The 24,546-nt window shown below is 43.7% G+C and overlaps 1 protein-coding gene across 1 annotated transcript in view; it reads left to right on the top strand.

Moving 5' to 3' along the window:
• Positions 1-24,546, top strand: part of AP3D1 (adaptor related protein complex 3 subunit delta 1) — a 150,093-nt gene that overhangs the window by 82,979 nt on the left and 42,568 nt on the right. The window contains 4 exon segments of the mRNA XM_075204709.1: positions 2,662-2,735; positions 10,194-10,359; positions 17,513-17,632; positions 17,807-17,854. Coding sequence (XP_075060810.1) covers positions 2,662-2,735; positions 10,194-10,359; positions 17,513-17,632; positions 17,807-17,854 — 408 coding nt within the window.

Genomic DNA, 24,546 nt, shown 5'->3' with positions numbered 1-24,546 from the left:
GCCTGGTACTCAGATTCGCTAGGCATGGTAGTAGAACCTCTGTTCAGACTACCTCTCAGACCAGACTTAATCACTCAGGGTCCCCTTTGGTGCCACTCGTTAAGTTGGCTGACTTTAACGGCGTAGCTATTGAGACCATGATTCTGAAAGCCAAGGGTATTTCAACTAAAGTAGTCAAGACCATGATCAAGGGTAGGAAGCCTCATCGGCAGCCAATTATTACAGAGCAGGGAAATCTTATGTACTATAGTGTGAATCAAATCACATGTTTCAGCATTGTCCATTTATTTCCAGCGTAAACTGGCCTCCCTGCTGGAGGTTCACACCTTCTTACAGGGGCACTTCATATTTTGCCTACATTCATTCATCCCGTCGAGCAGTATGGCTTGAATTTGGTTCTCCATGCTTTAATTAAAGAACCATTTGAGCCCTTACAGTCTGTGGAACTTAGTTACCTTACTTGGAAGGTGGCGTTTCTTTTGGCCGGGTCTCGGAGTTGGGGGCTTTAACTTGCCCCACCCCCTTTTTTTTGTTTTTCACGAAGACAGGGCGGTGCTTTGCACTAAGCCCTCCTTTGCCCCTAAGGTTGTTTCCTGCTTTCATTTAAATCAGGAAATTGATGTGTCTGCTTTTCTTCAAAGTACTAGGTCACTAGATCAGTTCTTGATGCTTCTAGATGTGGTCAGAACCCTTAGATGTTATGTGGACCGCACAGCCAGATTGTGCATAACCACAGATCTTTTTGTGCTTTATGACGTGAAGAAACAAGGTTGGCCTGCTTCTAAGGTCTCTTTAGCTTGGTAGATTACCTCCACCATCAAGCTAGCTTACTCGAGGTCAGATAAGCCATTGCTGGGAGGTTTGTCAGCTCATTCCACTAGGGCTGTGGGTGCTTCCTGGGCAGCGCGTCGCAGAGCTTCTGCTGCACAGCGGTGCTGGGCGGCTACGTGGACATCTGTTCACATGTTTGTAAAATTCTATAGGTTAAAGAGCTTTGCATCACAGGATGTTAGCTTTGGCTGTAGGGTTCTGAGTGCAGTCGTGTTAGAGCAGTCCCTTCCTTAAGGGGCAGCTTTGGTAGTTTCCTTATGTTTCACAGTGTCCCCTAATTAGACATATGAGAAAATAGGATTTTTGTACTTACTATAAAAATCCCTTTCTCGTAGTCCATGGGGGGACACTGCATGCCTACCCTTGCTCTGAATGTTATATGGTTGACTGTTGTATGTATGGTTGACTGTGTTGTTGTGTTTAGTTAACCCTATATGGCCTCATTCCCTCATTCAGGCTTTGTTAGACATAAACTGAATATCCTTCCTATGGGAGGGGTATAGCAGGGGTGGAGTTATAATCACAGATTTAACTGTTTGGACTCCTGTTACCACCTACTATACCCCTATGTATCGCAGTGTCCCCCAATGGGCTACGAGGAAGGGATTTTACAGGAAGTACAAAATTCCTATTTCCATCATCCTATTAATAAGGACATCTTGAGAGGTTTAAATACTAGATCTCATACATATTTCTTAAAATTCCTGTGAAATATCATTACTAGATCTAATTTTGACTAGATACGATATAAGTGTGAGGCTAACAAATATTTGGGATCTATGAGTACATTGTTGAACATCAAAATAGATTCCTAGTAGATTATAAATTATATAATGTTCAGAGATCACAAATAATGTCAGTTGAGAACGCTACATACTAAGTAGAACTATAAAACTTGTTCTTACTCTGCAAACAGTTATATGTGCCAATAAGTAATGATATTTCACAGGAATTGTAGGAAACATGTATGAGATGTAGTATTTAAACCTCTCAAGATGTCATTATTAATAGGATGATGGAAATAATTTAATTCAGATACTTATGGAATAGGACAATAAAACTCAATTCTGTGTATTTATGTAAGATTGTGGCTCATACTGAAGGGTTCTGTTGTTTTTACTTCACTTATGTCTTTACGAGTTTGTTCACACTTTTTTTTTTTTTTAGATAAAGATGGCGAAGTATTAAGATAAATAGAAAAGGATTTGGCAAATTAAAATATGAGTAAACATATGGTGATTTTAACAAAATGATAAAATCTATACGATCACGTACTAGTGGATTGGAGTGCCTTTTTTCTTTTTTTTTTTTTTTAAGATTTATAACGTTCACTTGTTGGAAGAGCTTCCCCTCATAAACATGCTCTAGTGATCATAATTGATGTAGTCCCATTCCTTTCAATTTCTTCTGTAGGATAACTTGTATTAAGCTAGCCTACATGCTCAACTTAAATCTATGTACTTGCTGCACATATAATTTTTATTCAAAATTGTTGTTAAAATCACTGAAACGTATTGCACACTCCCTGGGTAGTATGTGGTTTAAAAATAGTATGACATATGTACAGTTTAGGCAGTTCTGGATTGTGATCACGGCTGGCAGAAGTTCTCTGAACTCCCTATGTGCACCCCACCACTGCCGCCTGACACTGGCCCTACCCATTTTCAGAAGTTATGCACACGTGACTAGACGCAAGTGTCACATAATAAAAAATACATTGTTCCACGACTAGTGCATAATATTGGAGCTATTCTTTTGTAAAGTAGGTCATAAGATCTTTCTATATAAAGTGTTATTTTTTTTTATATTCACTAAGAATATTTATTTTAGAATGCCCTTCCCAGTGATGATGACGACAAGGATCCAAATGACCCCTACAGAGCACTGGACATAGATTTAGACAAGTATGTATTCTGACAACTATATAAGTTTTGTGCATCTGTTTCAAGTGGGGCTAATATTGTGTGTAATGCCTAGTAATTGTGTATTTTTATATATAAACATTAGCAGCTGATTTGAAAAGTACAGATTTCATGGCATTTTTTTGAAGTGGAACTGGCAGAAGCTTCTGTAGCAAATGATTAAAAACTAAGCAAAACTGAACCTATAAACATTTAAAAGGACATGAGTATATGAGCAAAAGGCATTATAACAAATATGGGACCAGAGACAGCATCTGAATCACATGCCCCTATAGTGCACAGATAGTTTTGTCTGTAATGACTGTCCATGCTAAACATTATTTTTATTTCTTAAATGGATGGGGCAGCTTTTTTTTTTTTTTTTTTTTCTTTGCAACACCTGAACATCACATCCATATGTGCTTGTTGAACATCTAATTCCAAATTCATGGGCTGTGGTATGGAGTTTGTCCCAACTTTGCTGCCATAGCTGCCTTCACTCTTCTGGGAAGGCTTTCCATTTTTTGGAATATGGCTGTCTGATTTCGCATCTATTCGCAGTGGGCATTCCAATTCAATGTTCTGTGCAGGCCAGTAAGTTCTTCCATTGCAAACTCTGGAAACCATTTTTTTTGGAAGACCTTGCATTGTGCATGAGGGCATAGTCATATCGAAAAAGATAAGAGCCTTTCCTCAATTGTTCTCATAATGTTGAATGCACACAATTTTGTAGAATATAAATGTGTTTTGCAGCTTTAAGATTTCTCTGGCATCCTATTGGGGTATCCTGCGACAATGGGGTATACTAGGTGGTCCTGGAGTCAGGGACACTTCAGTCTGTAAGTGTCAGGAGGACAGCACCACCCTTCAGGGAGTGGGTACTATCCTCCGTTTATTTTAAGTGCCCTTTTGTAGTTGGGCATGCTTTTAGGGCTATTGCCCTGGATTATTTTATTTTTTTTGATTTTATTTTAAGACTTTATTTTACTTTTGTTATGTGTTGGGTTCAATGACGCCTCCCCAGGAGTGGATAGCCTGTGGGCTTCCTCCACTCCAGGTTCTTAAGCCGGGGTGAGAAGGCTGCGAGCTTCCCTGCAGCAGTCTTTTGCTCTCAGTGTGCTGGAGATTGTCGGCTTCTGCCAGTTGCTGCACAGTGTCTCTCTGCTTGCAACTAGTTCTGATAGCTGCAGCAAACCACTCAGCGGTCAGGTCTCCCTTGGCAACGAGCAGTTATGCAGTGCAGAGAACAACTTGGCCAGGTGGACAGGCGGCCACAGCAGATCTCTGTTCGATCAGAGACTACAGTTGTGGCTGCGCTCGCTCCGGTGGGGCTATACATGCAGCGGTGCCATTTTCTCTCCAGTTTGTCGTCTCATCTGCTGTGCTCCACCTGTTGGTAACAGTATTCAATTGTATAAGCTTTTTACTGTGTTTTTGACAGTTTTTTTTATGCGTCAGTGACCAGTCTGTCTGTATTTATCATCTTCGGTGTTACTGGAAGAATATTATTTTATGTAGTTTCTCTGGTAATTTGTTTAATGTAACATTTACCGCTATGGCTGAAAAAAGAAATTCTGAGACAAATAAGTCTGCTGGAAAGTGCTGCATTAAATTTGAGCAAAATGTAATGCTACATTGTCTTGTGGACATTCTGACCCGGAGGCCCTGTGTGCATCGTGTGAGGCAGAGTTTCTTGACCAGTGGTTACTGTGACTGCACTGTCGACTTTGAAAGAACCGACTTTGTTTAAAACTCTTTACGATGTCCATTGCTGAACTCACACTGGTAATGTCTCGCCAAGATGTAGGTAATCCTTCTCGTTCTTTTACAGTACCACACATTTCTCCTTAAAAGCCAGTACCGTGCTCTAGTGTAGTATCTCAGGCTGAAGCTGGATTGAAGTTGTCTCTAGCTAAGTCGGATAGAGCCTTGCTAGGGTCTTTCTCCTTGGAATGCCTCCTTAGTGCCACTCCATAGGATGATGAGTAATGATCATGTTCCAGAGTTGGTTCAGAAAGTTGTTTAAGATTCTAATCTCTTCTGATGAGGAGGTTGAGGTGCTTAAGAAGTCTGACAAGGAGGACTCTTATGGTATTCAGGATTCCTCTACTGCTCAGAACGTGGATACCCTGGTTTTTGGGGGTTCTGCAAACTTCAGGTTTTTGCTTATCCTGAAGTTTCAGGCTCTGCTTGCTTTCTCCGTTTTTAAATGGCAAAAAAAAAACAGGCGAGCTTCTTCCCTCCATCTCCTCAGCTTTGGAAATCAATTTGTTTGACTGGAAGCCTTTGCCATTGGAGGAGTCTGCAAAATGGGAGAATTCTCCTGCAATTGATTTTCCCATTGCTCACCTAAGCAGAACCAACACTATTCCTCTGCATGGCGGTGTTTCATTCAGGGACACCACTCATATGAAATGTGATTTTCTACTTCACCCTGCTTGTGTGGCGACTGCAGCTTCTCCAGACCAAGTATGTCTACTGATTGGGTAAGCAAAGCTATTCAGGCGTGGGGAAAACATTTGGATACTGGTTTGCAAGAAAATAGCCCGAGTGTTGACTTGCTTGTGTTAGCTGCTCACATTAGAAAGGCTTAGGATTTTTAAGGTCAAGCATCTTTGGATGTAATGTTAATTTTTAAACTCTCTGCGCTCATTATAGCAGCCAGGTGTTCCTTATGGCTACACTTGTGGTTTGCGTACGGTTCCCTGATGCGTACACTAGAGTCTTTATCCTTTGATCCTGTGACTCTCTTCAGATCCCAGCTGGACCAGATCATTCAAGTGGCCTTGGGTGGTGAGAGCTTTTTTTTCTGCACGCGAAATGTAAACAACCCAGGTTTCGATCTTTTCAGTAAGTGAGTGGAAGCTCCCATCAGGGAAAGTCCACTTCCTATTGTGGAGGTTTCTGGAGAGGCTGTCTGTCGCAGGAATTCCAAGCATGCAGAGACTTTCTCTGCGTGACGGGGCTCCTAGCCACGGTGTTGTGTTAGGGAATCCTGTCTAATGCAGTTTCAGGATCAGCGACAGGCCTCATCCTCTGATGCCTAGGTTTGAGGGGTTGTCACTCGGAATTATGTGATCGATCTTGTGCATTCTTGTTGCAGATTCTGCACCATGTGTCTGCCATGTGGCAGTCTCCGGCACAGGCTGCTCTGTGAGGCAATCTAGAAACTTTTGGTTTCATGGGTGATTATTCCGACTCTTCCTCTGGAAAGAGGTCCGGGATTTTAGTCCGACCTCTTTCTGGTTCTGAAGCCAGACTGCTCATTCTGTCCGATCCTGAAACTCAAATAGCTGGTTTGAGTCCTGTGCTTTAAGATGGAGTCCCTGCGGTCTGTCATTGCAGGCATGGAACAGAAAGAGTTCCTTGATTCTCTAGACATCAATGATGCTTATCTCCAGGTCCGCATGTGGGAGGGAAATCGGTGTCCACGTCACTTTGCAGTCCGCGAGGCCATTTATCGGTTCAGAGCTTTGCCCTGGCTTACCGCCCTACGGCTTTTCACAAAAGTAATGGCCGTCATTGCGGTGCAAAGAATGCAGTTTCTTGAACTCGACTTCGACATCAGGTGTCAGCAGGTGTTTCTTCCAAAGGACAAGGTTCTCTGTCCAAGTCGAGGTCCCTCCTGGCCAGACGGAAGGTGTTCCATCTCCACTGCATGAAGCTGCTTGGGACCATGGTATCGGTGTTTAAAACGATATCCTTCGGCCAAATTTACTCGCTGCCATTCCAGAGAAAGCAGGAGGTTCGTCTGGTTGTCTGCGACCATTCGTCAGTTCCTCATCTGCATGTTGAACATGTCCTATCTCACCAGGGATCGAACCTTCCAGTCAATGGGAGTGGGCCCTGGTTACTCCAGATGCCTGTCTGTTTGGGTGGGGTGTGGTTGTTGGTGCTTTCCTGGTCTAGGACCTCTGGGACTCCCAGGAGGTATTGCTGTCCATCAATGTCCTGGATGTCCAGCCGATCTACAGGGCGCTTGTGTAGGCTCTTACGGACAAGCCCCTGAAAGTCCAGTCGGACAATGCAACATTGGTAGCATACCTGAATCATGAGGGGAGGAACCTGCAGTGCCATGGACATGAAGGAAGATGATCATGATCATGCCCTGGGTGCAATGTCATGTTCCCATGATAACTACAATCTTCATCCCAGGGGTGGATAACTGGGAGGCCAATTACCTCGGCCACAACAGGTCGCATCCGGGAGAATGGTCCCTTGACGCGGAGGTGTTTGCTCTTCGGCTGACCCAAATGATGAACCAGGAGATAGATCTCATGGCGTCACGTGTGAACTGCAAGGTCCGTCTTTTTTGCATGAAGTCCAGGGATCTGGCCACGAGGTACACTGATGCAGTGACTATTCTGCAATAGTTTGGTCCAGTGTGCTTGTTTCCTCTAATTTCCATGCTCCCGCTGGTACTTAAGAAGATGAAGAGGGAAAGAGTGGGTGCCATTCTTTTTGCCCCACACAGGCCACGTCGGTTGTGGTACTCTTGACATCCTCGGGATGGCCATGGGTCGACTTTTTAGGTTGCCTCCGTTTTTGTTTTTTTTTGTTTTTTGTCCAAGGCCCACTTTGTTGCCACTCTATAGGCTGTCAGGCTTTGACAGTGACCCTGATTTTATGGGTTAGAGGTTTCACCCACTCTGTTGTTCAGAGCGTGGTAAAGGCTAGAATCCGTTGTCTGCAAATTACGGGGTGTGAAGGGTGTATGTTTTCTGATGTGAGAATCTGAGTTTTCACACTTTGCTTTTTAACCCTTTGTTTACTCTCTTTCCTTCAGATTGCTCTCGACAAAGGTCTCCTTGAATCTTCATTGAAGATGCAGATTTCTGCACTCTCTTATTCCAGCGCAATTTGGCAGTTATGGATGTACAAACATTTCTGTGAGGGGTTCTCCATGCTCAAACACCGTTTGTGCACCCTTTTGAGCCTTGGTATCTTAATTTTGGTCTCTGGGCTCTTAGCCCTTTGAGCCATTGGAATCTGTGGATCTCAGATATGTCACATAGAACGTGTAGTGTTGTGTCTGGGTTGGGAGTCTTGTGCTGTAAATACCCCCTTTCTGGTATTTCATTCGGACCGTGCAGTGATTCGCACTAAGCCTTATTTTGTACCTAAAGTCATATCACAGTTTGACTTAAACCTGGGGATTGTTGTTATAACTCTTCCTTCTCGGTCGCAGTCTTCAGATGCGTCCTTGGTGCTTTTGGTCGTGGTCCGGGCTGTTCGGTTTTATGTGGATCGTACATCTTCCGTTCGTTAGACTACTGGCATGTTTGTGCTGTACGATGTGCGCAGGCGTCATTGGCTGGCATCTAGGCTGTCTCTTTTGCTCGTTGGATGACGTCAACTATTTGATTGATTCTACATTCATTGGACCAAGGCTGTTGGTACTTCGTGGGCGGCACGTCTTAGTGCTTTGGCAGAACAGTTGTCGCAGGCTGCTACCATCATCCAAACCCAGGTTTGTCCATCAGACTGCCAGATGATAAATAGTGATTCATCTCTCAATAGAATGTATTTCCACTACTCCTGAGTCTACAGTTTTACTATGGAGATTGCACAGCTATCTAATTAATTTGTATGCACCTTTTAGCATTGGGTGTGTCTGAAATGGCCAAACAATCTATTATTATTATTAATATTTATTTATAAGGCGCCACAAGGCATCCGCAGCGCCGTACAGAGACAAACAAAATCACAATACAATGGGAGACAGCACAGTACAGTAAACACAGCAACTCAGTACGCTCAATGCACAGCTAGAGAGGGCGGGGAAGGGGGAGGAGGGCGCGGAAGACAGGGAGACCCCCAGGGGGGAGGAGGGAGCGAGAGTGGACGTGGGGTGGAGGACCCTCGAGGAGGAGGGCTAAGTAGCTGGAGAGCAGAGTTAGAAGTGGTGGAAACAGGAGGAGAGATGGCCCTGCTCAGAGGAGCGTACAATCTAAGGGGAGGGGTGGACAGACAGAGACGGAGGGGAGAGAGGGAGAGTAGGGGGACAGAGGCAGAAGATAAGGTAGGAAGTTAAGTGGGAGACAGAAAGGCTTTAAGAAAAAGGTGGGTTTTTAGGGCCCGTTTGAAGCTGGACAGATTAGGGGAAGTTCTGATGGAGGGAGGGAGCTTGTTCCAGTGGAGGGGGGCAGCGCGGGCGAAGTCTTGGATACGCGCGTGGGAGGAGGTTATAAGGGGGGAAGAGAGGCGACGGTCAGAGGCAGAACGGAGAGGGCGGGATGGAGCATGAATAGAGAGGAGGGTGGAGATGTAGGGCGCAGTGGAGTTGGCGAGGGCCTTGTAGGTGAGTGTGAGGAGCTTAAAGAGGATTCTGAAGGGGAATGGGAGCCAGTGAAGGGCTAGGTAGAGGGGGGAGACAAAAGAGGAGCGGCGAGAGAGGAAAATAAGCCTAGCTGCAGCGTTAAGGACGGATCGAAGGGGATCGAGATGAGAGTGGGGGAGGCCAGTGAGGAGGAGGTTGCAGTAGTCCAGACGGGAGATGATCAGAGAGTGGATAAGGCATTTGGTGGCATCTTGGGAGAGGAAGGGCCGGATACGAGCGATGTTGCGCAGCTGGAAGCGGCAGGATTTAGCAAGAGAGAGGATGTGGGGGCCAAAGGAGAGAGAGGAGTCGAGGATGACACCAAGGCAGCGAAGTTGGGGGACAGGGGAGATAGAGGTGTTGTCGACAGTGATGGAGAGGTCAGAAGGGGATGGGGTATGAGAGGGAGGAAAAACTATGAGCTCAGTTTTGGCAAGGTTAAGTTTGAGGAATCGAGAGGACATCCAGGAGGAGATGGCAGAGAATCTAGTTAGAAGATGTTTTAATTCTAAAATCTAGTTAGAAGATGTCTGTAGTTTACCAAAAATGTTGAAAGGAGTAACAAAAGTATAAAGCTTCCCACAGTAGTTAGTAAAAGTGGGTAGAGCAAACGTGTTGTTACTTTATAAATAAAGGCTAATATTAATAGTGTTTCTAAAATCTAAGCACTGTCATTTCAGCAACAAAATCATTGTGTGACAACCACTGTTTGCAGTGGAATTTAACCCCCATATTGATTACATCTGTAAGATTTAGCTTTGTTTTTATGGTGTATTTTTGTTTTATTTTTTTGTCTGTTTTCATTGATGAAATGACAATGCTAAATCAATGCCAAATATGCACTTGACTAAAGTGTTGTGACATTTAAACTGGTTTCAGAAATGTTTTCTGTACAGAGTATGAGAGGTTAAGCAATACATGGTTAACAAGAGGTAATAGGGAAAAATAACATTGCTGAAGGTGTTGGCAACTAAACTTAAGATGGCCTCACATGTGCTGTTCCTGCTGCTAATGATTCGGTCAACTATCTTACTTTACTTTGCAGCTGACCTTGCATATGTGGAATGTTTTAACATGGACTATTAAATCAAGGCAGTTGGTGGCACTGACATGTTTTTATTTTGTTTATTTTTTGCTTCCAGGCCCTTGGCAGACACAGAAAAGCTTCCTGTTCAAAGGCACAGGAATGCAGAAATCCTAACATCTCCTGAAAATGAGGCCTCTACTTTGGATCAAAAGATCAAAAAGGCCAGCAAAAAGGAAAAAAAACAGCTGGAGTCTGAGAGGGTGAAGAAGAAAGAAAAAAAGGTGAGTTTAAGGTATAAAGTATTCACATCAAATATGTAATTTTGACCTTTGTGCCTCATGATTTAATATTTAAACTTTACCTACATATGTTGTCTTTTGAAACAATGTTCTAGTTTAAGTCAATCCTTGGTGTATAGCATAGTTGCTGATTCTCCTGGAATGTCTGAGAGACTCTCAAAATAGTGGGTGATGTTCTGGACTCAGAGGTATGCAGCGTCCCTGTAACTGGACTAGAATGCGGTCAGTGGATCTCGGCATGCTGACTTGAGTCTTCACACTCCTCCCACTGCGACCTGACTTACGGTCCACCCAACACAGATTGGTGGGAGTTGCATCATTGTGTGAAGATGCAAGTCTCCTCATTTAACCGCACCTAATTGTGACTTCACTCGACTCCCCTCCAAATCTGTAGTCGGCAAGTATAATTAAAAGTGACCTAACATTAACCAGACTTTTTGCATCAACATTTTAAATACTGTTACACAGAGTGTCTGCGCTGCTATTGACCGTGATCCTTCTGGAGAGGGGAACCGGCTCAAAGTTGTAGTCATCTGCAGGCTCTCCACTGGATGAGAGTGCAGCCTCCCTGGTGCTGGGCGGTCAAGTGGGATTCGCTGTCCAGGCAGATCCACACTTGTCATGTGGGAAACCATATGGACGGTGGCTAAACGTTGGGCCTTGTGGGGGGGAGGGGTGCTATATCCTATCCATGCACCTCCTTGATAGGCCTTCCCTCATTGAGGCAAGCCAACCAAAAATGGCAACAGCTTCCCCTCTTCTTTTTAGGGAATGGAGGGGTCGGGGTGTTGTTGTGACGAAAACTCTTCCAGCCACTTTTGCTCTTTTGCTTTTGCAAGTTTTGTCTGTTTTGCTGTCGCATTCTGTGTCTGTGCACCGTACCTTTACTACGAACTGTCTGTCCACTCTCAGCTTGTCATTGTGCCCTGCAGCTGTCTTCTCTCTAGCTCCATTTATCTTTCCTATCATGTCTGATAAGGGGAGTACATCCAGGGAAGGGGACATAATTTATTTTATAATTTACCTGTCCGGACGGCTCTCTAGATGCCTAGTCAGGTGCTTACACTTAGGCAATAAACCACATACCAGAGAAATTTCCTAGGCGTTTAAATAAATTAAATCTATATCCCAGAATGATATAAGTAAGCAAGCTTCCTATGAAAGGGGGTGCCACCTCAATACAACATCAAACGCAAAATCATGCCTGTTATAATGTAATGTAATAATGCCAATTAATATTGGAGCTTCTTTGGGTTTGATTTTGCTTGCACTTTGGCTCAGTGTGATTCAGCAGCTGCATTCGCTGGTAGATGGTTTTCCACAAAAATGATAGAACCTGCCTGGATGAGGTCTTTGGCTTGGTGCATTTCAGATTTTATGCAGCTGTCCACTTTGCTCTAGGGGCCGAGTGGGTACCTACCCGCTGCTGCATCACCAGCAGAGCCAATTTTTGCAGGAGGCCTGGCAAGGTTGGCGTATGGACTTATTCAGTACTTTCCTGGCAAGTGTGATGGAATCTACCTCCGTAATTAAATAGTAGAAGCAACAAGCTCCTGCTTGGGAGGGTTCACACTCTAAAGAGTTCAGCCACCTCGCCTAACTCTTGGTAGAAGGCTCTTACCCTGGGCTTTTCTTGTACCACCACGAGTGCTCCCAACAGGTTGCAGGCAGTAGAGGACTTTGTATGAACTGTCCTGCAAACACTTAATATTCAGGATTACAGTCTATTATTGTAAGGTAGTAGAAACAAACTATTTCCTTGCTTCTGTTTCCCTCCCTTTGATAAACATTTTATATGAAAAATGGATCTAGCCTGATTGTAGGTTCTGGTTCTCAAAGGTTACGGTTCCGTTGTTCTCTCCTTTGCAAAGATACTGTGATAAGGGAATCTTCCCCTTTGATAGATGCTTCCATAGCTTGCCTCTTTAAATCACCTCCATTCCTAATTCCTACCTTTAGGGATAGGAAGATATGAGCCAGATTTGAGTGGATTTGGTCACTCTTCGAGCATTTCCTATGGGTTTCTGATTAGCTGATTGAAACCAATGGGGCTCAAAGGGGCTTGGTTTTCTGCACACAGCAGTCTTGGCACTCTGTGCTCTCTGGTTTAGGGCTTGTGAGGTGGACATTCAAAAGGACTCTCGAGTCCTTACTCTTTTCCGGAGAAGTGTTTGTTTAGCCCTGAGCTGGACTGGACCTTTTCTCTGGCCACAGGGCGAAAAGTTCAGTGGTTCCAGTTTATGCTTGGGGACCCTAGTTTTCTTGTTTTTGTCCCTCAGGATTCCATTTAAGGAAATTCCAGATCAAGCTTATTTCCAAATGGAACAAATTTCAGCATCTGACCAGCTTGTTTATCAGAATGTCTCTAGGGGTTAGTCAGTCACTCTTTTGGTAGCTGAGTGGCAACAATGTAAATAAGATATGGCTGTTTACCTTTGGTAATGGATACTTTTGACTATGGATGACAGGCTGGGAAGCTGTCACCATTCAGTGCCTCCTTCAGGGTTTTTAGATGCAGGAGACTCGGCGTGCATTTTCAACACCAGAGTTTACCTGTTTTTATGTACGTGTGTCGTATAGATGTAGACAAACTAGGCCACATTTTTGGTATTTCTCAAATGTCAAGGAGGCTTCAAAAGTGACCTGGCCATGAACCTGCAGAATCTTGTGAGCAATTGCCCATTCCTCCGTTCATGGCATTGTTCACTCCAGGGTTGGAGAAGTGGGTTGCAGTTTTCCACAACAGGCTAGGCCCTTCAACTCAAGATGATGGCATTCCAGTTGAACAGCATGGTGGAGTGCCTCTGCTTTGGAACAGGGGATCCAACGTATCGGTACCATTTGACTTCTGTCTGATTTAACGTTTTTCCTCTGTAACAATTTTTCTGCGGCTACACTAGAAGGTTTTAAGAGGAGGGTGCTTAAGTGTGACTAGTGGCACCAAACTGGTGAAAAGGCTGTGATAGGCAGATGGACTATTTTGTTATCTGCTTCTGACCAGCTTATTTCTACACCAGAGTTGTTAGGGCATACTCCTGGTGCGATTGGTTCCTACAGTCGTGGCTAAAAGTTTTGAGAATGACACAATTATTGTTTTTTACAAACGTTGCTGCTTCAGTGTTTTTAGACCTTTCTGTCAGTTGTTGCTATGGTATACTGAAGTAAAATTACAAGAATTTCATAAGCGTCAAAGGCTTTTATTGACAATTGCATTAAGTTTATGCAAAGAGTCAATATTTGCAGTGTTGACCCTTCTTTTTGAAGACCTCTGCAATTCGCCCTGGAATGCTGTCAATCAACTTCTGGGCCACATACTGATTGATGGCCGCCCATTGTTCCCTAATCAATGCTTGGAATTTGTCAGAATTTGTGGGTTTTTGTTTGTTCACCCGCTCCTTGAGGATTGACCGCAAGTTCTCAATGGGATTAAGGTCTGGGGAGTTTCCTGGCCATGGACCCAAAATTTCGATGTTTTGATCCCTGAGCCACTTAGGTATCACTTTTGCCTTATGGCAAGGTGCGCCATCATGCTGGAAAAGGCATTGTTCGTCACCAAACTGTTCTTGGATGGTTGGGAGAAGTTGCTCTTGGAGGATGTTTTGGTACCATTCTTCATTCATGGCTGTGTTCTTAGGCAAAATTGTGAGTGAGTCCACTCTTGGCTGAGAAGCAACCCCACACACGAGTGGTCTCAGGATGCTTTACTGTTGGCATGACACAGGACTGATGATAGCGCTCAACTTTTCTTCTCCAGACAAGCGCTTTTCCAGGTGCCCCAAACAATCTGAATGAGGATTCATCAGAGAAAATAACTTTACCCTAGTCCTCAGCAGTCCAATCCCTGTACCTTTTGCAGAATATCAGTCTGTCCCTGATATTTTTCCTGGAGAGACGGGGCTTCTTTGCTGGCCTTCTTGACACCAGGCCATCCTCCACAAGTTTTCACCTCACTGTGCATGCAGATGCTCTCACACCTGCCTTCTGCCATTCCTGAGCAAGCTTTGCACTGGTGGGCCCCGATCCCACAGTTGAATCAACTTTAGGAGACAGTCCTGGTGCTTGCTTGATGTTCTTGTGAGGAAGGCTTCGGGGCACCCAACTATTGAACCTCCTTGAAGTTCTTGATGATCCGATAAATGGTTGATTTAGGCGCAATCTTACTAGCAGCAATATTCTTGCCTGTGAAGCCCTTTTTGTGCAAAACAATGATGACTGAACGTGTTTCCTTGCAGTTAACCGATCAAGAACAATGGTTTCAAGCATCTTTTTGATTGAAAAAAGTAACTTTATTTGTATAAAGGTAAAAAAAACACAATACATTGCATTCAAGTGTACGCAGTACACCGTAAAACATAATCATTCATACATTTTAGTACAATACAAGGCATAAAGTACAAGATATAACATCCTACACTATACACGAAGTACTGCACTAACCATACAAACTTAAACAATATAACATTTAAAAAAAACAATGGATGTGAGGGGACGGTAGGTGAGAGGGTTAGGGTGGGGAAGTCACAAGCCTGAAGCTTTATTGAGGACAGACACAAATATGGGAAGAGTGCATAAATAAGACATGACATTCAATAACACTTCATACAGTGATAGGGGAATGGGTTGGAGGGGGTAAGGGAGGGGAAGTACATGATAAAAAAAACACATTGTGATGGACTTGCAGACACCAGCAAGAGGTGGCCATGCTTGGGCCTTGTACTACAGAACGGGAAGGATCTCGTTGCGCAATACCAGTGCTTTCCTTTCGATGGTGAGGTCTCTGAGGCTCTGCAAGCCAATCTTTTGTCTGACTGTCGCCTGTCTCTCTTCCCAACACTTCAGGGCCGTCTGCTCTCCACTAGACCAAACTCCAAGAATTTTGATGAAGTCCGACTTGATTGTGAAGGGAAATGCAGCGAGGGATGACAGGTGCCACTCCCCGAAGAGCATTGCCTCTGACTTCCCGCAGTTGACCTTTCACCTGAAGCTCGGCCGAAGTTCTCGCATGTCTGGATGAGTGCTGTCACCGAACACTGGTCAGCACAGAAGACAGTGACGTCGTCCATGTAGAGTGAACACTTGGCCTCTAGTCGGTCTGGACCCGGTGCGGTGATGCCTCTTATCTCTGGATGCACATCGTGAAGAGCTCTATACAACAAACAAAAAGAGGTGACCATGGTTATCCTTGCAGATAACCATGGTTAACAGAGGAAGAACATTGATTTTAAGCATCACCCTCCTTTTAAAGCTTCCAGTCTGTTATTTTAACTGAATCAGCATGACAGGGATCTCCAGCCTTGCCCTCGTCAACACTCTCACCTGTGTTAATGAGAGCATCAGTAACCTAATGTCAGCTGGTCCTTTTGTGGCAGGGATAAAATGCAGTGGAAATGTTTTTGGGATAAAGTTCATTGTCATGGCAAAGAGGGACTTTGAAATTAATTGCAATTCTTCTGATCACTCTTCATTACATTCTGGAGTTTATACAAATTGCCAACATAAAAACTGAGGCAGCAGACTTTGTGAAAAATAATTCTCAAAACTTTTGGCCATGACGGTACCTCTCCTTTTTGGTTTGGCCTATTTTACTTTTCTTGAAGGCGGGTATGGATGGGGCTTTTATGACTTGGTTCCTTGAAGGTGCAGGAGTCTTCTATATCAGTTCATGTCTGCCACAAACTTTTTTTTTTTTTTTTTACCGGAACTGCAGACTTTCCTTTTGGGAGCGATGCATGTGCAGCCTTCATATATGTTGTAGCTCCTTAGGATCTTATCATGGTGTTGACAGTTGCCACTTTTACCATTTTGAGTATTTTATTCCATGGCGTAAAACCTCCATTACCAGGATGACTTCCTTCCTTTTAGCTCTCTCCACTGGTAAGAGTGTTTAAGAGCTGGGATACTTGGCCCTTTTTTTGGCCTGAGCCTTCTTTCCTCAAAGTTGGATCTAGACTCTCATTTGACACATGATATTGAGATTCTGGCCATAAGATCAGGGTTGGTTTACAGATGAAAATATCTCTTTTTACTCTCTGGCTGTGGTCAGGGCCTTTAGGGTCTAGGTCAGTAGAACCCATTAATGTGCAGGAAATATGACCCATCCTCTGATGCCAACAAGAGGGGCTGGCCTGCCTTTAATCAGACCATTGCTAGGTGGATTACTTTGGTAATTGACTAGGTTTCCTTTGGGAGCAGGTAACTATGTTCATGTAGCACATGTTGTGCTTTTTGGGCAAAAAAGGGATTTTTGGACTTTTTTTTTTTTTTTTTTTTTAAATTTCAATGGGGGATACTGGACACCTTGCCTTTACTCTTTATTTCTTGCTTTTCTTGTTAAGGCTCTCATTCTTGTGGTTTTATTGGATTACCTTGTTCTTTTCACTGCCATATGTTTTGTATTCCTGGTTTTGCAGTTCCAGGTGGGCTTCTGTAGTGTAGAGGGTGAGAAGCCTCTTAAAGTGTTTTAGGAGGCAAATTTTAAAGCGCCCAGACTCATGTCACTGCACGCTATAACCCATTGTATCCATTGTCCCCATTAAATATTTAATGTAAGCTCAAAAATCCCACGCTTTCAAGCAGAACATTTTGTGTAGTTAAGTCCTTAGTGATAACATATAAGTCCTCTTTTTCATATTTTATAAATCAGTCTTCATCCCACAATGTTTTAAACCTTCACTCCAAGAGGTTGGACATTTCTGTCTTGGTGCCGCTATGTCTGTGCTGGGAGATTTCTTTCTTTAAACACCTCCACCCTCCCCAAGCAGTTTTAGAGAATGACAGCATGATACCAGGGCAGCAGAGGTCACTGTATCTTCTCGATTCAATAAAATCCATCTAGTGCTATTAGTAACCCCTCTGGTGCTGTCACTCTGTGGTTCTTAGAACTTAGGACAGAAACAGGAAGGCCAATCGCTGCTGGACTTCTAGGGTGGCTACAGCCACCTACTAGACCTTCAGGAATGCTACGGTGGTGAGGGGGACCTAACCACTTTTATTGTCTATGTAAATACTAGAGTGTTTTATAATGAAGCTTTATTTATACTTTTAAACCTTTTTTAAATTCTGTTATCCAACTTCACCTTCTCTGCAGCGCACAACGCATTACTTACTCTTCATTTTCTCTTACTTTTCATGGCAGAAAAGTAAAGGAAAACAAGAAAAGAGCAAACACAAGAAATCTGTGACCAATACAGCCAGAGAAGATGAAGAACTGGTGAAGGACCAAGAGGCCAATCAGGATGACAAAGCTCCAACAGATGTGAGTGACAGGAGATCATCTTTACTGTTCATGAATATTGAATGTGGTCAGATGATACCCTTAAAGAAATAAGGCTATTTAAATGTTTTGGGGTATTGTAACTTTTTAGTATCAGAGTGTATGGTTTAGTGTGTTTATCTGCTTTGCTCAATTTCTAAATTTCTTTGATTTCAGGACATGGATTTCTGGCTAACTAGCTCCCAGATAGCACCACAGGACCAGGTTAGTGGATTGAAAAGGCAGTGGGTTTTGAGGTACAATCTTTAGAGATTCCATATAAACAGAGTTTGCTAATGGCCATTAAGGAATGTTTTCATGATGCTTAACGGGAAACTAACTTCAAAATGTGTACCTCTTTATTTGTGTTGTGTGATTTAATGCAAATGTGAAAATACTATGAGTTTCATTACACACAGCTGGCAGCCATAAGTGGTCATTGCATATTTCTTCTGCTCCCTTCCCTTCTCCACTTTCTTCCCACTATAGAAATAAATTATAATAAAATACTTCCATCCGTAATATGAGAATGGGGTGGTAGAGATTAAAGCACTAGAGGGCATTATGGGCCTGAGTCATTAAGGAGAGCAAAGCATAAAAAAGGAGTAACATTTGCACCTGGGCAAAACCATGTTACATTGGAGGGGGATGTAAATTTAAAATGTGGGGACAGATTCATAGTTGGGGTAGGACATGTTCTAGATCAACTTTAAATTTCAGTGTAATAATAAAGCTATCAAGTATTTGTGTGCTAGATGAAAAAACAGCCAGTATTTAACTTATGTGCAAAATAATAAACTAACTTGCACCCCTTTTATTGTAACATGGTTTGTCCCAGAGAACATTTACTCCTGTTTTGCCTTAATGACTCAGGCCCTATATGTTTAGTGCTCACACAGGAAAAGTCTATTTGAAAAACAAGTAGTGATGCTTACAGTTGTCTCTTTAACATCTGTTTCTAGCAGTCACTATCTCAGAGTGTACTGCAAGTCTTTATGTACTTCTTTTTTATTTCTTTCCTAATATTTCATAGGGGACACTGAAGTACATTGGGGAATCGATGTGGATGTTAGGAGCTCTGGCACTTTAATTCTTTAGCAGAGAAGCTCCTATACCTCTACTGGCTAAAAGAATCCCAGTTTAGATTGAGTACCTGCAGGAATCAATACTTTTTTTCTATGACTTCTTAGTCGCCCCACCCTTATTCTTTGCCCTTGGCTGGGTGAGAACGTTTTTATAACAAGCACATCCAATATGCTGGAGCCATACGCACTCGGCACTTTTTATTTTTCTCCATGTTTGTCACTTCACTTTTATGTTTTCTTTTTCTCTGTCGTCCTTTGGGGGACATTGGGGGTATAGAGTAGGGACAGGGCGAACTGGCACTTTAACTTCTGTTAAACTAAGCCTTAGCTCCTCCCCCTCTATACCCCACTTCCTGTCTGAGCTTCAGTCTAGTTTAAGTGCTCGGCGAACGCGCTGTGTCTGAGCTGCTTAGCAGCCGATTTCTGTTTTTCTTAAACTTTATTTTACTTTTTAAGAATCGGAGACTTGTGTCTCCTAGACCTGACAGCAGGCGGCTCACTGAGCCGCATAGGCGGCTGTCAGTCAACGATATCCCCGGCTGCCTAAGTTTGGAGAGTGGTCAGTAACACTGCCTCTTCATTTTTCACTGCCTGTTGTTTTAGTAGAAGAAACGAACTACAACAGCGTGCTGAGCAGCCGGAAAAGTGAAAGTACAGCGCACAGCAGGGACGGCTGTGCGCTCTCTGGAGGGGGGGATCGGAAGTGCCGTGGAGGTGCCAGCCCTCCTATCGCAATGTTCAAAAACCTTCCTAGGAGCCGGACACAGTCACCGCAGGCTGTGTCCATCCTCCTATGCTCACAACAACTAAGCTGCACACACTGCGTGAGGAGGAATGGCAGCAGGGCCACCATCAGAAATTGTGGGGCCCAGTACAATGAAGAAGGCAGAGCCCCCCGACAATTGCTCCGCCTCTGAGATCGCATTCTGCATTCTTCCTTACCAGGGGGCCCCGCTGCTAAGGGCCTATCTCGAAAGGTCATCAGTCCACTTTGAGGTTTGCGGTTCAATCAGAACACTTCCAATTTCACGCTCTTCCTTTTGGTCTGGCCACGGCCACACGTATCTTCACAAAGATCATGGCGGTCATGGCTGCTCTGCTAAGGTCCAAAGGGATTATAATCATCCCTTACCTAGATTATCTTCTTTTAAAAGCAGATTATCCAGAGGTGTTTGTCACTTTTCCAAGTTGTAATCCACACCCTAGAGTCTCATGGTTGGATTCTCAACTTCAAGAAATCCAAGTTGATCCCATCCCAGGGATGATCTTTTTGGGTCTTTTATTCGACACCTGACTACGACAGGTGTTCTTACCCCAGGACAAGATTCTAACCTTGCAGAAGATGGAGAAATCTCTGTTAGTGGCAGGGAGGCCTTCGATACATTTGTCCATGAAAGTTCTGGGGAAGATGGTATCGACTTTCGAGGCGATCTAGTTTGCTCAGTTTTATACACGGCAGTTGCAGTTGGAACTTCTGTTGCAATGGAACAAATCCCAACTGAATCTGGCGGCCCAGGTATTCCGTCGGTCTCCGCAGACGTGTCACTCGCTTCTTTGGTGGGCACACACAGAATCTCGCCAGGGGACGCAAAATCTCAATTTGGAATTGGACTTTGATCACAACGGATGCCAGCCTTCGAGATTGGGGGGCTGTCTGTCTTCACGCTCGGTTTCAGGGTCTTTGGACTCGGAAGGAATCCAGGTTTCCATTTAATGTCTTGGAAATGCGAGTGGTGTTTCATGTTCTTATAAGAGCGCAACACTTGCTGCAGGGAAAGCCAGTGAAGATTCAGTCAGACAATGCCACAGCAGTAGCATACCTCAATCATCAGGGCGGCACAAAGATTCCTTTTGTGTGTTTCCAGCATGGCTAGATATTTCAGTGGCCCGAGGTTCACATTACGGCACTCATGGCCATTTTTATTCCCGAAATAGAAAATTAGAAACCAGATTTCTTAAGCAGGCAGAGTCTGCACCCGGGAGAATGGTCCCTCAATATGGAGGGGTTTCAGCAGTTAGTGAAACGGTGGGATCAACCGGATGTCGACATTATGGCATCCCAGTTGAACCACAAGGTTCCCCTCGTCTCTTCCCGCGCAAGAGATCCCAAGGCAGTCGCTGTAGACGCCATGTCTGTCCCTTGAAGGTAACGCTTAGTATACTTTTTTCCACCGGTAGCCATGCTCCCAAGGGTGTTAAAAAAAAAAAAGGTAAAGAGAGAGGGTGTTCCAGTTCTTCTAATAGCGCCAAATTGTCTGAGGAGGGCCTGGTACACAGACGTGCTCTCCATGGCAGAAGCTCTGACGTGGCGGTTGCGGCTACACCCAGACCGATTAACTCACAGTCCCTTTTGTCATCTAGGTTTAAATCATCTGGCTTTAACGGCGTTGCTGTTGAAGCCATGATCCTAAGAGCTAAGGGTTTTTCCGAACGTGTGTTGCAAACCATGCTTTGTGCTCGGAAACCAGCCTCTGCTATATTTTATCGTCGAGTCTGGAAAACATTTATTGGCTGGTGTGAAAAGAAGGGATATCCTACTTCTTCTTTTCGCTTGACCAGGTTACTTAGGTTCTTGCAGGACGGGTTGGGGGCAGGTTTGCATATTAGTTCTCTTAAATGTCAGGTATCCGATGTTTCGGTTTTCTTTCAAAGAAAACTTGCTGTCAGACCTGATCTGCAAGCTTTCATTCAGAGCGTTCTCCATGTACAACCTCCATATGTTCCTCCGGTACCATTATGGGATTTTAATTTAGTGTTGAATGCTTTACAGCATCCGCCTTTTGAACCTCTGAATACAGTAGATTTTAAATTTCTAACCTGGAATATGGTTTTCCATTTGGCCATTTCTTCGGCACACAGAGTTTCAGAGCTTGCGGCTTTATCTTGCAAGTCTCCTCTTCTTGTTTTTCATAAAGACAGGGCAGTTCTTCGAACGAAGCCCTCTTTCCTTCCTAAAGTCGTGTCTAGATTTCATCTAAATCAAGACATTGTCATTCCTGCCCTGACTAATTCTATTCGTTATCTCAATGTTGTCCGAGCCTTGCGCATTTATGTCAAAAGTTCTCAGGAACTGTGGAAGACTGAGGATCTTTTGATTCTCTGTGAGGCTCACAAGAGAGGCTGGCCAGCTTCTAAAGAGACTATTGCTAGGCGGATTTCGGCTGTTATCCGTCAGTCTTATAGTAGGGTTGGGGAGCCTGTCCCAGATAATCTCCGGGCACACTCTACAAAGTCTTTAAGTGCTTCCTGGGCGGCCCGTCACGCTGCCTCCAGTGAACAGCTGTGTGAAAGCGGCCATGTGGTCGTCTGCACACACAGTCACTAAGTTTTACAAGTTTAATGTGTGTGCATCCAGACATGCAAGTTTTGGAAGAAAGGTGCTTTTCGCCGTTTCTTCTGAGCGTTCTCTCCCGTAGGCCAGATTTGGGATGTCTTCAATGCCCCCGGTGTCCCCCAAAGGATGACAGAGAAAATTGGATTTTTATACTTGCGTAAAATCCGTTTCTCTTAGTCCATTGGGGGACACCGGGTGCCCACTATTAACGCTCTGGTTTCTCCTACTGTTTGACATGTTGTCTTGTTGTTAAGAGAATATTGTGGTTTGTTAATCTTATTCTCTCTTCCTGTTTTCTCTCTCCGCTTTCTGTGGACTTGGTTAAACATAGACTGAAGCTCAGACAGGAAGTGGGGTATAGAGGGGGAGGAGCTAGGGCTTAATTTAACAGAAGTTAAAGTGCCAGTTCGCCCTGTCCCTACTCTATACCCCCAATGTCCCCAGTGTCCCCCCAATGGACTAAGAGAAACGGTTTATACGTAAGTATAAAAATCCAATTTTCACTAATTTTTGTGTGCGGGTAGTTCCTTTTGGGCTCCGTCCCCAAAGATCTGTGGGTGGGCTGTGTGACCCTGAGTTTCCGGCCCCCTTCAAACCATTGTCTGCCCTCCCTTCTGGGGATTGGGTAGACAACAGGCTAAACAAACGTGTTGGGCACTGAGTGATGAACAGGGCTAATTAGCATTAGTTTACCTCTCTAGAAAGTTTCAAAAACGCATCTCCCTCCATTCTATTGCTAACTTGGGAATTCCCAAAGAAAAGTTACAACCCCAAACAAGACATTTCCATACAAAACACATGCCATTGTAACACGATAAGTGCATTAGCAATTATATACATTGGTGTCTGCACTAATTTAAATACATTTCTACAAAAAAAAATTTCACATGATCCAGGGCAAATAAGTTATTTATAAGTGATCCAGCCACAGCGATGAATTAAAACGCCAATATTTTTCTGCAACTCTACAGCATCATAGAAATTAGTGTCTCATAAAAGATTGTACTTATGCTATAGATATCTTTTATTAATACAACTTTTAAATATATCTAGATTTAGAGGTTGCAGATATTTACAATTTATATGATTCATTGATTACCATATTGAAGCAATCAAGTTGATGGGGCAAGGCATACAATGTTACAAACTTGTTACTGAGATGGGTGGATCTTGATGACAGCTTGCGTCCTGGACCCTTTATTGAACAGTCAGTATCTTGTAAAAAGAGTTGTCTGCTCCCCTGAGTGTCCAAGAGGTCTCCCAGATAATGTCCGGCAATTAGCATATGGGAGCATGTGGAGAGGTGCTGTTCCCGAAGTGTTAATCCTCTGGAGGGGACTAAACCTGAATGAAAGTTTCAAATACATTTTGCAGTCCTTAAGAATGGTCTAGATATATAGACACCGTAATAGTCTTTGTAGGTTTCTTCTGGGGCTTCTCTCCCATTTTAGTTTCTGATTGGGTCAACAAGATTGTGGGAATGTGGTGATAGCTCTTGGAGGGTTTGCTGTCAAGGAGGCCTAGGTTCAAATTGGTGTCTTAGGCGTCTGATTTTTTTTCAGAGGACTCTGCTCTGGATGCTGGTCTCACTAGAGATAGAATATTGGCTTTAGTTGTTCAGCTCTGCTAATTCTCTGGCTGTGAAGTGGATTCAGTGTCTAAGAAGACTCTCTGGTGTCTTTGCATTGCTTATGGTGAGATCTTACTCACTTCAATAAGATAATTAGACTGCTGGCTAGAAGAGTTCCTTCCTGCAGCTGTGCTGGGAGCCCATTTGCTTTTCTTCCGGAATCAGTGGTTCAGATTCCTGGATGAGGCATCATGGATATATCCTGGCTCTCCTTGGAACACCACACAGCCACTTCTTCACTACTGGCCTTCCCAGTGTACTGGGGAAAACAACAGGCCCTGTGTGGGGCAATTCAAACTTTACTGCCAGGATCATTATCTTAATGCCAACAAATCACAGGGGACCAGGGTTCTATTTCAATCAATTTTTGCTTCAGAAACCAAACTGTTCCTTTTGATCGATATTGAATCTCAACATTGTCAGGGTGATGAAATTTTTTGTCAACAGCATGGCACGGGCCTAGTTCATGGTGTCCATGGATGACCAGGATGCTTACTTGCATTCATTAATCCTGTTATTCTCCGATTCGTTCCCACCATTTCCAGTTTTGGGCCACTAATCAAGAGAAAGCTAGCAAAATAATTAAAAAAGGGGAGTGAACGTGTGGAAAAAATATAAAATTGTGGATCAACCACAAAAAAACCTCTGCCTGCCTGATGATTGGAATAATATAACACACCAATTAAATTCATTATTATTGTCATCATCCAGGTGTCAATAATTCTATTCAAATCACACCTAATTTTTAGAATAAGTAATGTTTCACAACATTATATAGCACTATTGGCATAACTAGTAAATATTGTTTCAACTTGGATTCAGCCTGTCTAAATAGGACTAGGTAAATGTCCAATAGTTATGTTATCTC

This window comes from Mixophyes fleayi, chromosome 1, assembly GCF_038048845.1.
Source record: "Mixophyes fleayi isolate aMixFle1 chromosome 1, aMixFle1.hap1, whole genome shotgun sequence".
NCBI lineage: Eukaryota > Metazoa > Chordata > Amphibia > Anura > Limnodynastidae > Mixophyes > Mixophyes fleayi.
This window is presented reverse-complemented; position numbering and strand designations above follow the sequence as displayed.